General features: G+C 51.3%; 1 protein-coding gene across 1 annotated transcript; it reads left to right on the top strand.

Moving 5' to 3' along the window:
• Window positions 1-1,722: 1,722 nt before the first annotated feature.
• Window positions 1,723-3,237, top strand: IRGC (immunity related GTPase cinema). Its single transcript, XM_030913853.1, has one exon. It carries the CDS (start codon window positions 1,783-1,785, stop codon window positions 3,172-3,174), a length of 1,392 nt encoding a protein of 463 aa, XP_030769713.1. The 5' UTR covers window positions 1,723-1,782; the 3' UTR covers window positions 3,175-3,237.
• Window positions 3,238-14,294: the final 11,057 nt, after the last annotated feature.

Raw genomic sequence — 14,294 nt, forward strand, 5'->3', positions numbered from 1 at the left:
AGCTCTCTAGAGGGGTGAAGGAGCCTGGGGACCTGGGTTTGGGTCCTGGCTGTGCCTCTGGTTGAGGAGGCCTCACTTGTCATGTCTGAGCCTCAGTCCCTCTCCTTGTCAACTGGGGACAGTGATCCCAGACATGAGCAGCTCTCCCAGGGCTCCCTGAAGACCCTTAGCAAGTAAATGTATTTTAGAGGTGATGGGCCAGAAGAGGGGTGAGTGGGAAGGGGGAGGACCAGGGAAGCTCCTGGTGAGGAGGAGGGATCTGAGGGGGGACCATCACAACAGGAGCTCCAGGGGGATGGGTGGGGAAACTTAACCCCGGGAGGCAAGGGCTGCCATGGCAGGGCTGGGATTTCATGGAAATGACTCCCAGTGTCCAGGTGGTCCCCATGACTGGCTTCCCGAACCCAAGGGTATCTGAACCCAAAGTCAGCCTAGGGCTAGCTGAACGGGGTTCATGGTCATCACAGCAGCCCTGTGAGGTGGAGGGGAGTATCCTCCATGGAGCAGCTGAGGCTCAGAGAGGGCGAGGACTTGCTCAAAGTCACACAACTAAGAATATTACTAATGGTAAGTACAATGATGATGATGATGCCAATGACACGCGGCACCTGCCCTGAGCCAGGCACTGTTTTATGGGCTGTTTTATGTCATAACTCACTCAAGTGACAGAGATCCTACAAGGTGGTTTGTCATGATTGTAGATATCCTTCTCAGTGTACAGATGAGGACAGTGAGGGAAGAATTAAGTAACTTGCCTCACATCACTCAGTGAGTATGTGGTGGAGCCAGGATTTGATCCCAGGCAGTCTGGCTCCGGGTCTGGGTCCCTTTCACCCCACCCTCCAGTCCTAGCCGCAGCAGGAGGCAGCTGTTTCCTCTGAATGGGTCTGTGCCACAGGCCAGGAGCTGGGCTTAAGCCCTTTCCTATGCAGCCCTGGCTATGTAATTTGCCCTGGCTATGTAATTTGCAGAGCCCAGTACGAAATGAAAATATGGGGCCCCTGGGGTTCAAATATTACAAAGAATTTCAGGCCAGGTATGGTGGCTCATGCCCTTAATCCCAGCACTCAGAAGCCAAGGCAGGAGGACCTTGATCTCGGAAGTTCAAGCTGAGCTGGGACAACATAGTGAAACTCCCATCTCTATAAAAAGTTTTAAAAAGTAGCTGGGCATGGTGGCATGCGCCTGTGGTCCCAGCTATTCAGGAGGCTGAGGTGGGAGGATTGCTAGAGCCAAGAAGATCAAGGCTGCAGTGAGCCATGATTGTAGCACTGTGCTCCAGCTTGGATGACAGAGATCCTGACTCAAACAAAGAATTTCAGCCAGTGTCAGCAGAGCGTTAAACCAAGCACTGGGCCATTCTAAGCACACAGCCCTCCAAGGCACACATACACCCAGAAAACTGACCTGTGCCTAGGTTACCCTGGAGATTCCACCAGTGCTCCAAGAGGCTGCTTAGTGGTCATGCCCATTACACAGAGAGGTGCTTCATTTTGCCCCTGGTCACACAGCAAGTTAGTGGCAGAAAAGGGATGTGAACCTGGGCCTGCCAGATCCCAAAGCCCTTTAACTTGTGCCAAAAATGTGTCCCCAGTTCTTGAAGGAGAAAGAGAGTTGTGGGTTTCCAGGGGGACTCCCTTCACATCTGTGATGTCTGTCTCTCCCCGCCCTATGCCAAGGCCCAGGTGGTGTGAATGGCTCCCTTCTCCTCTGCAGGCGCTGAGGATCACGCATCCTGTGACTCTCCCCTGTCCCCCGCCACCCTCTGAACCACTGGCCACCATGGCTACTTCAAAGTTGCCTGTGGTGCCTGGGGAGGAGCAAACCACCATCCTCATGGCCAAGGAAAGGCTGGAGGCCCTGCTCACAGCCTTTGAGTCAGGCAACCTCCCCCAGGCCGCCTCTCACCTCCAGGAGCTGCTGGCCTCCACGGAGAGCACCCGCCTGGAGGTGGGCGTCACGGGCGAGTTGGGCGCCGGGAAGTCCTCCCTCATCAACGCCCTGTGTGGCCTGGGCGCCGAGGACCCTGGTGCGGCTCTCACGGGCGTTGTGGAGACCACGAGGCAACCGTCATCCTACCCGCACCCACAGTTCCCCGACGTGACCCTCTGGGACCTGCCAGGGGCTGGCTCTCCAGGCTGCCCGGCCGACAAGTACCTGAAGCAGGTGGACTTCAGCCGCTATGACTTTTTCCTGCTGGTCTCCCCCCGCCGCTGCGGGGCCGTCGAGACCCGCCTGGCTGCCGAGATCCTGTGCCAGGGCAAGAAGTTCTACTTTGTGCGCACCAAGGTGGACGAGGACCTGGCGGCCACACGCACCCAGCGGCCATCGGGCTTCAGAGAGGCCGCTGTCCTGCAGGAGATCCGAGACCACTGTGCTGAGCGGCTGCGGGAGGCCGGCGTGGCTGAACCTCGCATCTTCCTGGTGTCCAACCTCTCACCGGCCCGCTACGACTTTCCCACGCTGGTGTCCACCTGGGAACATGACCTGCCCGCCCACCGGCGCCACGCTGGCCTGCTGTCGCTCCCCGACATCTCACTGGAGGCCTTGCAGAAGAAGAAAGCCATGCTTCAAGAGCAAGTCCTCAAGACCGCCCTGGTGTTGGGCGTCATCCAGGCCCTGCCTGTGCCGGGACTGGCGGCTGCCTATGATGATGCCCTGCTCATCCACTTGCTGCGTGGCTACCACCGCAGCTTTGGTCTGGACGACGACTCGCTGGCCAAGCTGGCTGAGCAGGTGGGCAAACAGGCAGGTGACCTGCGCTCGGTCATCCGCTCCCCGCTGGCCAAGGAGGTCTCGCCTGAGACTGTCCTGCGGCTCTATTCCCAGTCATCCGACGGCGCCATGCGGGTGGCCCGCGCCTTTGAGAGGGGCATCCCTGTGTTTGGGACGCTGGTGGCTGGCGGCATCAGCTTTGGCGCTGTCTACACCATGCTCCAGGGCTGCCTCAACGAGATGGCCGAGGACGCCCAGCGTGTCCGCATCAAGGCCCTGGAGGAGGACGAGTCGCAGCCAGAGGTCAGCTTGGAAGTGGCTGGTGACAATGGCGTGGAGAAGGGGGCGTCCGAGGAGGGAGGCAGCGAGGAAGCCTCACTCTCAACCCGCAGGAAGCTCGGCCTCATTCTTAAGTGCATTCTGGATAGCTGGAAGAAACACGACTCAGAAGAGAAATAGAGTGCAGCCCCGCCCCCCTACCTCACCCACAAACTAAGTCTTAACAAAATCCAACAAACCAACAAAAAAGGCCAATGTGGTGAACGTGAGGGCTGCAGTTGCCTGGAGGGTGGGTGTGGAGGGAGCCTGCCTTCCGGGCAGGGCAAAGGAGGGGGCACTGGGGAGGGGAGGAGGGAGGCAGGTGGGCCCAGGGCCAACAGGAGTGTAGTGAACGGGGACAGGAGTGCCCTGGGGAGGGAGGTTGGAGACATGGATGGTGGGCCCAGGGTTCCCAGGGCTTCTTGGTGGTGTCTTTCTCCCTGGTCCCCAAGGGGCCAGGAGGAATTTGTGGGGCACAGGACAGCAGGGACAAGACAGGAGACTGCATCCTGCTAAGGTACCTTTTATTTTATTTATTTTATTTTACTTTATTTATTTTATTTTAATTTTTTGAGATGGAATCTTGCTCTGTCACCCAGGCTGGAGTGCAGTGGCGCGATCTTGGCTCATTGCAACTTCTGCCTCCCACGTTCAAGCAGTTCTCCTGCCTCAGCCTCCTGAGTAGCTGGGATTATAGGTGAGCACCACCACGCCCAGCGAATTTTTTTTTTTTTTTTTTTTTTTTTTTTTTTTGAGACTCAGAGCCCAGGCTGGAGTGCTGTGGCACGATCTTGGTTTACTGCAACCTCCACCTCCCAAGTTCAAGCAATTCTCCTGCCTCAGCCTCCCAAGTAGCTGGGATTACAGGCACACGCCACCACGTCCAGCTAATTTTTGTATTTTTGGTAGAGAGGGAGTTTCACCATGTTGGCCAGGATGGTCTTGAACTCCTGACCCCAGGTGATCCGCCCACCTTGGCCTCCTAAACTGGCACCCGGCCTAATTTTTGTATTTTTAGCAGAGATGGGGTTTTGCCATGTTGGCCAGGCTGGTCTTGAACTCCTGACCTTGGCCTCTCAAAGTGCTGGGATTACAGGCGTGAGCCACTGCGCCGGCCCCTGCTAAGGTATTTTAGTTTCAATCTCATGTCCTTTTCTGAGAACCCAGTGTACCAAAGACAGCCCCTGGGGCCTGGGATGAGCACAGCGGTGTCCAGCAATGGCTAAACAGGTTGGGGGAGAGTGGGTATCTGTGCCTGCCTGCTGCTTGGGAGTCATGGAGGGGTGGGGGGTGGCAGGGAGAGGGAGGGCAGGCGGCCAGAGGGCTCACCTCTGTGTGGTGCTTGAGGAGACAGAGAATGGCAAGGGGAGAGAGTGACTGGATGTTTCCTTGAATATCGGAGGAGAGAGGAGGCTGAGAATGCAACTCCGTGGCCTAGCATGAATCTCACTCCAGAAGGATGGATGGTATGTCTCAGAGCAGGAAGGCACATGGAGTTGAGACATCTGGCGTGTCTGTGATTGGGAAGAATCCTGGTCTCTCCATGACTTAAAAAAAAATTTTTTTTTAGAGACAGGGTCTTGCCCTGTCGCCCAGGCTGGAGTGTAGTGGCATAATCACAGCTCCCTTCAGCCTTGACTTCTTGATTTTGATGCTGTGAGCCTAAGATTGTGACACATTTGCTGAGTTTGGGGTCACCTGTCTCTGTGGGATTGGATTGGGGTGTGCGTGTGTGAATACTGGGACCTGCTGAAAGGCCCTGGGTCTTTTTTTTTTTTTTTGAGACAGAGTCTGGCACTGTCGCCCAGGCTGGAGTGTAGTGGCCAGATCTCGGCTCACTGCAAGCTCCGCCTCCCGGGTTTACGCCATTCTCCTGCCTCAGCCTCCCGAGTAGCTGGGACTACAGGCGCCCGCCACCTCTCCTGGCTAGTTTTTTTGTATTCTTTAGTAGAGATGGGGTTTCACTGGGTTAGCCAGGATGGTCTCGATCTGCTGACCTCGTGATCCGCCCGTCTCGGCCTCCTAAAGTGCTGGGATTATAGGTTTGCGCCACCGCACCCAGCCGGCCCTGGGTCTTAATGTGAGGGCAACTATGTGTTGAGGTTTCTGACCAGCCTGGCCCATATGGTGAAACCCCATCTCTATTAAAAATACAAACATTAGCTGGTGTGGTGGTGCCTGCCTGTAGTCCCAGCTACTCGGGAGGCTGAGGCAGGAAAATCGCTTGAGATCCAGAGGCGGAGGTTACAGTGAGCTGAGATTGTGACCCTGCACTCCAGCCTGGGTGACAAGACTCTGCCTCAAAGAAAGAAAGAAAAAAAAAGAAACTGCTAAGTTTAGAGATTCATGTCTACATTTTTATTTTTCACTTTGACACACTCAAACCCAACTTTTCCCTGCTCAAGACCAAATTAAAAAGTAACCACAATAGTAAAAGTCATAACAATGCCCAGAGTGTCTGAGGCATCACCAGTGATAATACTGAGAGTGTAACCACATGCCAGGCTAAGTACTTTATATTAGCTAACATTTATTCATCACTGCTAGGTACTCCTGGCTCGTAACAGCCTGGAAAAGAAGCTTCTCTTACTGTTTACATTTGGCAGTGAGAGAATGATTAACTTGCTCGGTCAGGTGTGGTGGCTCATGCCTGTAATCCCAGCACTTTGGGAGGCCGAGACGGGTGGATCACCTGAGGTCAGGAGTTCGAGACCAGCCTGACCAACATGGTGAAACCCCGTCTCAACTAAAAATACAAAAATTAGCCAGGCGTGGTGGCAGGCACCTGTAATCCCAGCTACTTGGGAGGCTGAGGCAGGAGAATCGCTTGAACTGGGGAGGCAGATGTTGCAGTGAGCCGAGACTATGCCACTGCACTCCAGCCTGGGCGACAGAGCAAGACTCTCTGAAACAAACAAACAAAAAACTTGCCCAAGGCTGTTGTCGGGAGGTGTCAACCAGTATTTGCCCAAGCTTCTATTATCTAATTATGGCATTGCTGGAGACCATCAACAATTAAAGGATTAGGAGCATAAGTTATTTTTGCCTTTTTTTTTTTTTTTTTTGTGAGACAAGATCTTGCTTTGTCATCAGGCTGGAGTACAGTCACATGATATCAGCTCACTACAACCTCCACCTCTGGGGTTCAAGCGATTCTCCAACCTCAGCCTCCTGAGTTGCTGGGATTACAGGCATGAGCCACCATGCCCGACTAATTTTTCTGTACTTTTAGTAGAAATGGGGTTTCACTATGTTGGCCAGGCTGGTCTTGAACACCTGGCCTCAAGTGATTCTCCCGCCTCGGCCTCCCAAAGTGCTGGGATTACAGGTATGAACTACCATGCCCAGCGTATTTTTTCATTGTTAAATTCTGTTGTTTTGCAATTTTAAAATCTAACTTCAAAGTCTTTTCTGTAGACTGTAGTCACTGTTAGGGTGAAACAGTAAATCTGAACATGTAAGTCTCAAAGTTTCACTTTGTGGCTGGCCACAGGGCTCATACCTGTAATCCCAGTACTTTGGGAGTCCAAGGCAAAAGGATTACTTGAGCCCAGGAGTTGAAGACCAGCCTAGGCAACATGGTGAGACCCTGTCTCTACAAAAAATTAGCCAGGTATTGCACATGCCTGTAGGCCTGGCTACTCAGGAGGCTGAGGTGGGAGGATCACTTGAGCCTGGGAGGTCAAGGCTGCAGTGAGCCATGATTGTGCCACTGCACTCCAGCCTGGGTGACGGAATCAGATCCTATCTCAAAAAAAGAAAAAATAGGCTGGGCGTGGTGGATGGCTCATGCCTTTAATCCCAGTACTTTGGGAGGCCAAGGTGGGCGGATTACTTGAGGTCAGGAGTTCAAGACCAGCCTGGCCAACATGGTGAAACCCCATCTCCACTAAAAACACAAAAATTAGCCAGGCGCGGTGGCGGGCACCTGTGATCCCAGCTACTCGGTAGGCTGAGGCAGGAGAATCGCTTGAACCCAGGGGGCAGAAGTGGCAGCGAGCCGAGATCGTGCCACTGCACTCCAGCCTGGGCAACAAGAGCGAAACTCTATCTCAAAAATAAATACGAAAGATGTGAATGCAGAAGTCAATGCCCTTTAGTTTGGCAGCACAGGGATTGGTGAGAAGGACTTAATATGGACCTTTCTGGTAAGGCTGGATAGGACTCTTGCGCAGGTGTCTCTTCTGATAGACAAAGTCGCCGGGCTGCAGACCATAGAGCTGTAGGTCTTTGTCTCCTATGATTGTGCTGTGGAAAGACTGTTCTATCAAAGTATGATTTCTATCCATTGCTTTAATGCCTTTACTTTATTCAGGCTTTATTAATGTTGGAGTATGTCTGTTTCGTTTTTGTTTTTGTTTTGAGACAGTGTCTCCCTCTGGTGCCCAGCCTGGAAGTACAATAGCGGGATCTCAGCTCATTGCAACCTCTGCCTCCCGGGTTGAAGTGATCCTCCAGTCTCAGCATCCCGAGTAGCTGGGACTACATTGCACACAACTACGCCCAGCTAATTTTTGTGTTTTTGTAGAGACAGGGTTTTGCCATGTCACCCAAGCTGGTCTCGAACTCCTGGACTCAAGCAATCCCCTTGCCTCAGCCTCCCAAAGTGTTAGTGTGAGCCACTGCACCCAGATGGGTATGTCTCCTTTTATCAATTAAGGGTCAATAGCAGAGGAGCCCAAGTGCATAGGATGGCCTGTGACTATTTCAAAAGGTGAAAGTATATGAGCCCCAAAGAGTGGCCCTTAGATTTAATAATACCAAAGGAGGAACTTAGGTCAAGGAAGATGTAGATAAATTCTGCCAACTGGGTTTTTTGTTTTTGTTTTGAAATGGAGTCTCACTCTGTCGCCTAGGCTGGAGTGCAGTGGCTTGATCTCAGCTCACTGCAACATCTGTCCCCTGGGTTCAAGCGATTCTCCTGCATCAGCCTCCCGAGTAGCTGGGATTACAGGCGTGTACCACCACACCCAGCTAATTTTTGTATTTTTAATAGGGATGGGGTTTCATCATGTTGGCCAGGCTGGTCTTGAACTCCTGATCTCAAGTGATCTGCCTGCCTTGGCCTTCCAAAGTGCTGGGGTGTGATCTGCCTGCCTCGGCCTTCCAAAGTGCTGGGGTTACAGGGGTGAGCTACCGCACCCGGCCATCCAATTGGGTTTTTATAGTTCCACTTGTTTGTTCCACTGAGCCAGAAGACTGGGGATTGTAGACAGTGGAAATGCTGAAAAATTTGCCAAACTGAATGCACTTGTTTTATTATATGGCCAGTAGAATGGGCTCCTGATCACGATGTACTTCAAGGGGAGTTCCCTAGGTGAGAATCCTTTTTTTTTCCAGAAGAATTTTGGCCACAGCTGAAGCAGTGGCTTGTCTACCAGGAAAGCCTCTACCTAATAGGAGAATGTGCAAACCATTACTAGTACATATATATATATATATAGTATATATACACATATATATAGTACATATATGGTATATATACACTATAGTACATATAGTACTATATATAGTATATATACACATATAGTTATATACACGTATATAGTACATATAAGGTATATATACTATATATAGTATACAGTGTATATACATATGTAGTACATATATAGTATATATACACATATATAGTATATAGAGTATATATACACATACTATATACAGTACATATACAGTATATATACACATACTATATATAGTACATATATAGTATATATATACACATGCCCACATACACATGGAAGTGGGTAATTGGATAAAATCCATTTGCCAACCCTTGAAGGGCCTATTACATAGATAAAAATGTCCAGGATCAGGATATACACATTTTCCTGAGTTAAACTTACGGCAGGCGGCAAAAGTCATATAGGCTTTTTTTTTTTTTTTTGCCGTGTTTTTGTTTTTTGTTTGTTTGCTTGTTTTTTGAGAGAGGGTCTCACTCTGTCACCCAGACTGGAGTGCAGTGGCACGATCTCCGCTCACTGCAGCCTTGATCTCCTGAGCTCAGGTGACTCTCCCACCTCAGCCTCCCCAGCAGTTGAAACTACTTCTTATTTTGACATTTTTAGTGGAGACAGGGTTTCGCTGTGTTGCCCAGGCTGGTCTTGAACTCCTGGACTCAAGCAATCGGCCCGCCTCGGCCTCCCAGAGTTCTGGGATTACAAGCCCGAGAGCCACCGCACCCGGCCAGTACAGTTTCTTTTAATGTCACTCCCCGTCATGTTGTTTCATAAAATAATTTGTAAGTTCCCCAGTGAGTCAAATTATGTACTGTAGTTAACAATATTGAGTTGGAGAGAACTAGTTATCAGGCCTAAACTATAGCTTTTTTTTTTTTTTTTCCAAATCATTGAACTAGCAGCGTGATCTTTCCAATTTTGTTTTTTGGTTTCTGGTGCCCAATTTTGTGCATCTTTGGTAATCACTTTTAGATCATCTTTTGGTGGCTCTTTTAGCTGGGCAACGAGAGAGATTTGAGGAACCGAACCTTTAATAGCAGCATCCTTTGTGGCATTTCAGCCAAAGCTGTTTCCTCTAGCTTCCGCAGAGGCTCAGCTTGAATGTCCGGAAGTTTCCATAACAGCCAAGGCAGCTGGCAGCTGGATGGCATCCAGTAAGTCCTGTACATAGGATCCATTTTTAATTTGATCTCCAGTGGAAGTGAGGAAACCCCTTCATTTCCATAGCAGTCCAAAATCAGGAGCAACCCCAAAGGCATATGTACTATCTGCATAGAGTAACAGGTTGCCCTTTCACGAGGCCAGCCCAGGTAAGGGCAGTGAGTTTAGTTTGTTGGGCAGAAGTAGCCGCAGGGGCTAGGTGCAGCAGCTCACACCTGTAATCTCAGCACTTTGGGAGGCCGAGGTAGGCAGATCACTTGAGGTCAGGAGGTCAGGACCAGACTGGCCAACATGACGAAACCCTGTCTCTACTAAAAATACAAAAAAATTGGCCAGGCATGGTGGTGGGTGCCTGTAATCCCAGCTACTCAGGAGGCTGAGACAGAAAAATTGCTTGAATCCAGTGGGCAGAGGTTGCAGTGAGCTGAGATTGTGCCACTGTACTCCAGCTTGGGCGACAGAGCAAGACTCCATCTCAAAAGAAAAAAAAAAAAAGTAGCCACAGATAAGGGAGCGGCTTCAGCAATTTCGAAGGAAGTGGTAACTACATATCTTGCACAGTTTTTACTATTGTCATCTTTCAGATACAATCCATCTATATCCATAGTTCAGCTAGTTCAGCATTATCTAGTGGAAATTCTTTAAACTTTTTTTAGGGAATCACAAGATAGTGTCAAACAGTCATGGAGAGCCGTGTGCGGTGGCTCACACCTGTAATCCCAGCACTTTGGGAGGCTGAGGTGGGCGGATCACCTGAGGTCAGAAATTCGAGACCAGCATGCCAACATATAGTGAAACCCCACCTCCACTAAAAATACAAAAAAATTAGCCAGGGGTGGTGGCAGGCACCTGTAATCCCAGCTACTCGGGAGGCTGAGGCAGGAGAATCACTTGAACACGGGAGGCTGGAGGTTGCAGTGAACCGAGATTGCACCATTGGACTCCAGCCTGGGCAACAGAGCTAGACTCTGTCTCAAATTAAAAAAAAAAAAAAAAAAGAACCTGTGGGCCTATGCCTGTATTCCCTTAGACTTTCCAATGGTGGTTGTGGACGGCTATTTTAAAGAAAACACGCTTGAAGTGGGAACTTATTTACATGGCTCTGATGTTGACTGACCATCCCATAGGGCCATGGTCAGCCACTGTAGGATGTTGTTGGGTTTTGGGTTGGTGAGATGAAGAACAGGTAGGTGGGCTAAACTGCGAGCCATAAGGGCAAGGGGAAGTTTTAACTAGGCTAAGGTGATGAGGTTTTCACTGGGTTTCAGTGTGTGTCAGGCCTAAAAGTGGATGCCAAGGCAGCAAGTATATTGTAACACATTTATGACAGGCATGCAGAGGGATTGGAGAATGGGTAACTCAGGGTGAAAATACTCCCTCACCTGTTCTGCTGAGGGTCACCAAGTTCTGAAGCTGGAGAACTAGGGGTCAGGCAACCCATGGCAAGTACAGCCCAGCCAGCCCTCAGCCAGTTCAAGAGACTGCTGCTATTCTGAGAGGTGGCGAGGGCTCTGACAGAGGCCTGCAAGGTGTGGAATCTGCCAGCAGTTGCTGCCAAGTTGCAGGCCACATTTTGTTCATTAGAGAATGTCAGGGTGCACATTGGCACTACCAGGGCCACAGGCTCAGGCAAGTTGACCTATCAACACCATGAGAGGCTACGAAATGAAGACCCCAACTCAGCCTGCATGGGTGTGATAGAAATGGCTGTGGACCCTACAGCCTACCTGCACCCACGGTCATCATCAGACCCTCCAGGCATAGGCACGCCCACTTTCCAAGCTAACAAGTACCTCCAGCAGGTGCTGCTGGACCGTTACAACCTCATTATCATTGCATCAGAGCATTTAACCACCAACCATGTCCAGCTGGCTGGCGAGATCCTGCAGCAGGGCGTTTCTCCTTCCTTTGTTCCAAGATGGAGTTTGCCACCCCCACAACTGCCACCCCAGCACCTTCTCTGAGGAGAGTGGGCTCAGCCAGATCCTGGATGGCTGCCGACAGTAGCTAGGGGGTCAGACACAGGCTCTGGGGGACTGGTGGCAGAGGAGGAAGGCCTGGACCCTTGAGAGACTGCCTACCTCTTCCCCTTCACCTTCCAGCAGAGGCCCAGAGTGGGAAAAGGTGTCACCCCAGGTACCATCACATGACTGAACTAGACTCCACCATGAAATAATGCTTTTCAGTTGCCATTCCCTAAGAGTCGGCACTTCTCAGTCACTGGTGACAGAGACCAATCACATGCATTAAGGAGAAAAAAGAGGATGTATCGGCTCACGTATCTGCAAAGTTAGAGGACTGCAAAATGCTATGTGGCCAATGCAGACCTGGCACCAGTGGATGATGGTGGCATCTAACATTTATTGAGGCTCAGCACAGGTCAGGCACTGATATGGTTTGGATCTGTGTCCCCACCAAATCTCATGTCAAATTGTAGTCCCCACTGTTGGAGGTGGAGCCTGCTGGGAGGGACTGGATCATGGGGGTGGTTTCTCATGAATGATTTAGCACCAACCCCTTGGTACTGTCCTCACCATAGTGAATTCGTTCTGTGAGATCTGGTCGTTTCGAAGTGTATGCCACCTCCCCTCTCTCTTGTCCCTGCTCTGGGCATGTGAAGTACCTGCTCCCATTTCACCTTCCGCCATGATTATAAATTTCCTGAGGCCTCCTGAGAAGCTGAGCAGATGCCAGCACCATGCTTCTGGTACAGCCTGCAGAACTGTGAGCCAATTAAACCCCTTTTCTTTATAAATTACCCAGTCTCAGGTATTTCTTTACATCAAGGCAAGAACCAACTAAAACAGACACAATTATCGTGAACTTAACCACCACAACACCTCTAGGAGGTGGGTACAATCATCACCCTATTTTGCAGACAAAACAGATGCCCAGCAAGCTTTGGCAACTTGTCCAACGCCCCACAGGTGGTAGATGGCAAAGCCGGGATGTGAACATAGGCAGCCTGGCTGCAGGGCTGACATTCTTAAGCCAAGTGCTGTGCTCGTGACAGGCGCTTGAGCCCAGGCAGCTGCCAGCACAACATGGCCAGCTTCCATGTAGAAGCTGACTGAGCGGTGCTCGTTTCCTGCAGTGGAGGGTGAGAAGGATACCGATGTATTCCTGTGTCTGAATTGAAAAGGGTGAGTTCCACCTGCTGGGAATGATGGTGAAGGGACTGGAGAGCCACAAGCAGCAAGCATTCCTGGTGGCCAGACCTATCTTACAGCTCATCCTAGAGCAAAAGACCTCCCTGCAGCAGCCTATCTAGCTGGTATCCACAGTGGCCTGCTGGCAACATCAGCCTGAGTCCTCTGCTGGGTGTAAAGGCGGTGGCAGGTGACCTGTACATACCTACCCACTGTTCAGAAGGCTACTGCCAGTGTGACTCCTCTGTCAAACTGCCTCAACGGGCCAGCCCCTGCACAAAACCCTGGAGGTGGGACAGGGCCTTCGGACCAAGGTCACCAGATCACCACAGTGCTGGTGGTGGAAACGCTAGGCCGGGTTTCCAGAGGTGCCTCCTTTCACCCATCCTGGGCACCCTGGTCACCTGCAGTACCTCCTTCACCACCGTCTACCGCATGCTTCACACGGCCTGGATTTGGCAGCCAGGGAAACCAAGTGTGCTGATTCAGACCTTCCTTGGCAACACTGGCCACAAGATCACAGGTGAATCCAATCAACAATCTCAGCCCTGAGCTGGGCCAGCAGGAGGTGGCAGGTTAGGGCTGGGAGGACATAGTTCTACCTGTCCCCAGCCGTGTGCTGAAAGGGGCTGGGACGAAGAAACTGAAGGTCCAGCTCTCCTGGACTGAGTCACGTGCTGTCTGGTGCTGTCTTGCCTTGGGTCTCCCATCCTTCTCTGGCTGTTGCCCCCACCACCTTTCCTACTCTGGCAAACCCCCAAATCAACCAGCAGGCAGACCCCCTGGGGAAGTAGGGGTGGGGATGAGACACGGGGCAGAAGTTTTGACGAGGCAGGGAAGAGTGCAGTTATCTAGCTGGAGAGGATGGTCAGGAGGGTTCTGTATAGATCACAACAGTGGGGCAAAGGATTTAGAAGCATTTCGGTAAGAGGGCAGTGAATGTCACAGCTGTGAAGGGCCTTGAGAATGACCTTAATGTTGAAATAATGGCCAGGGGAGGGGAGGCTCCTTGCCTACTATGGTCAGTCAGGAAGTGGCCATGCCAGAGCCTGTGCTGGGCCTCCTACCTCCCAGGCCTCAGCCCTCTGTAGAGACTGGCAGTCTGTCCACTTCTGGCCTGACCTTCTCTGGCCCTGCTGAGCGCTTTCTTCACTGACCCCCCTGCCCTTCCCCACTTCAGTTGTTTCTCAAAAGGCCCCGGATCCCTATGGTATGAAACACCAGGGCTGTATGGGATAGTTGAAAGCAGGAGGAAACCAGGGAGACAAAGATGTGCCACAGGTGGGGGGGGGGGGGGGGGGGGGAGGGCAGTGGCTGAACAGACTCGGCCAGCTGGACTGGAGCTGACTGCTTTACTGAGCGGTGGATTGATTTGGGGTGGCGAGACCAAATTGGAGACATACTTTGGGAAACCTCAAACTAAGATCATGCACTGTATTTAACTGAGCAGATGAGGGTTGGTACCGTACCAAATCGGAGAGCGGATTTAACT

Source organism: Rhinopithecus roxellana, chromosome 12 (genome assembly GCF_007565055.1).
Source record: "Rhinopithecus roxellana isolate Shanxi Qingling chromosome 12, ASM756505v1, whole genome shotgun sequence".
Classification (NCBI taxonomy): Eukaryota; Metazoa; Chordata; class Mammalia; order Primates; family Cercopithecidae; genus Rhinopithecus; species Rhinopithecus roxellana.

Coding starts and splice junctions, on each gene's coding strand:
- IRGC (XM_030913853.1), top strand. CDS start 1,783: ATGGCTACTTCAAAGTTGCCTGTGGTGCCTGGGGAGGAGCAAACCACC.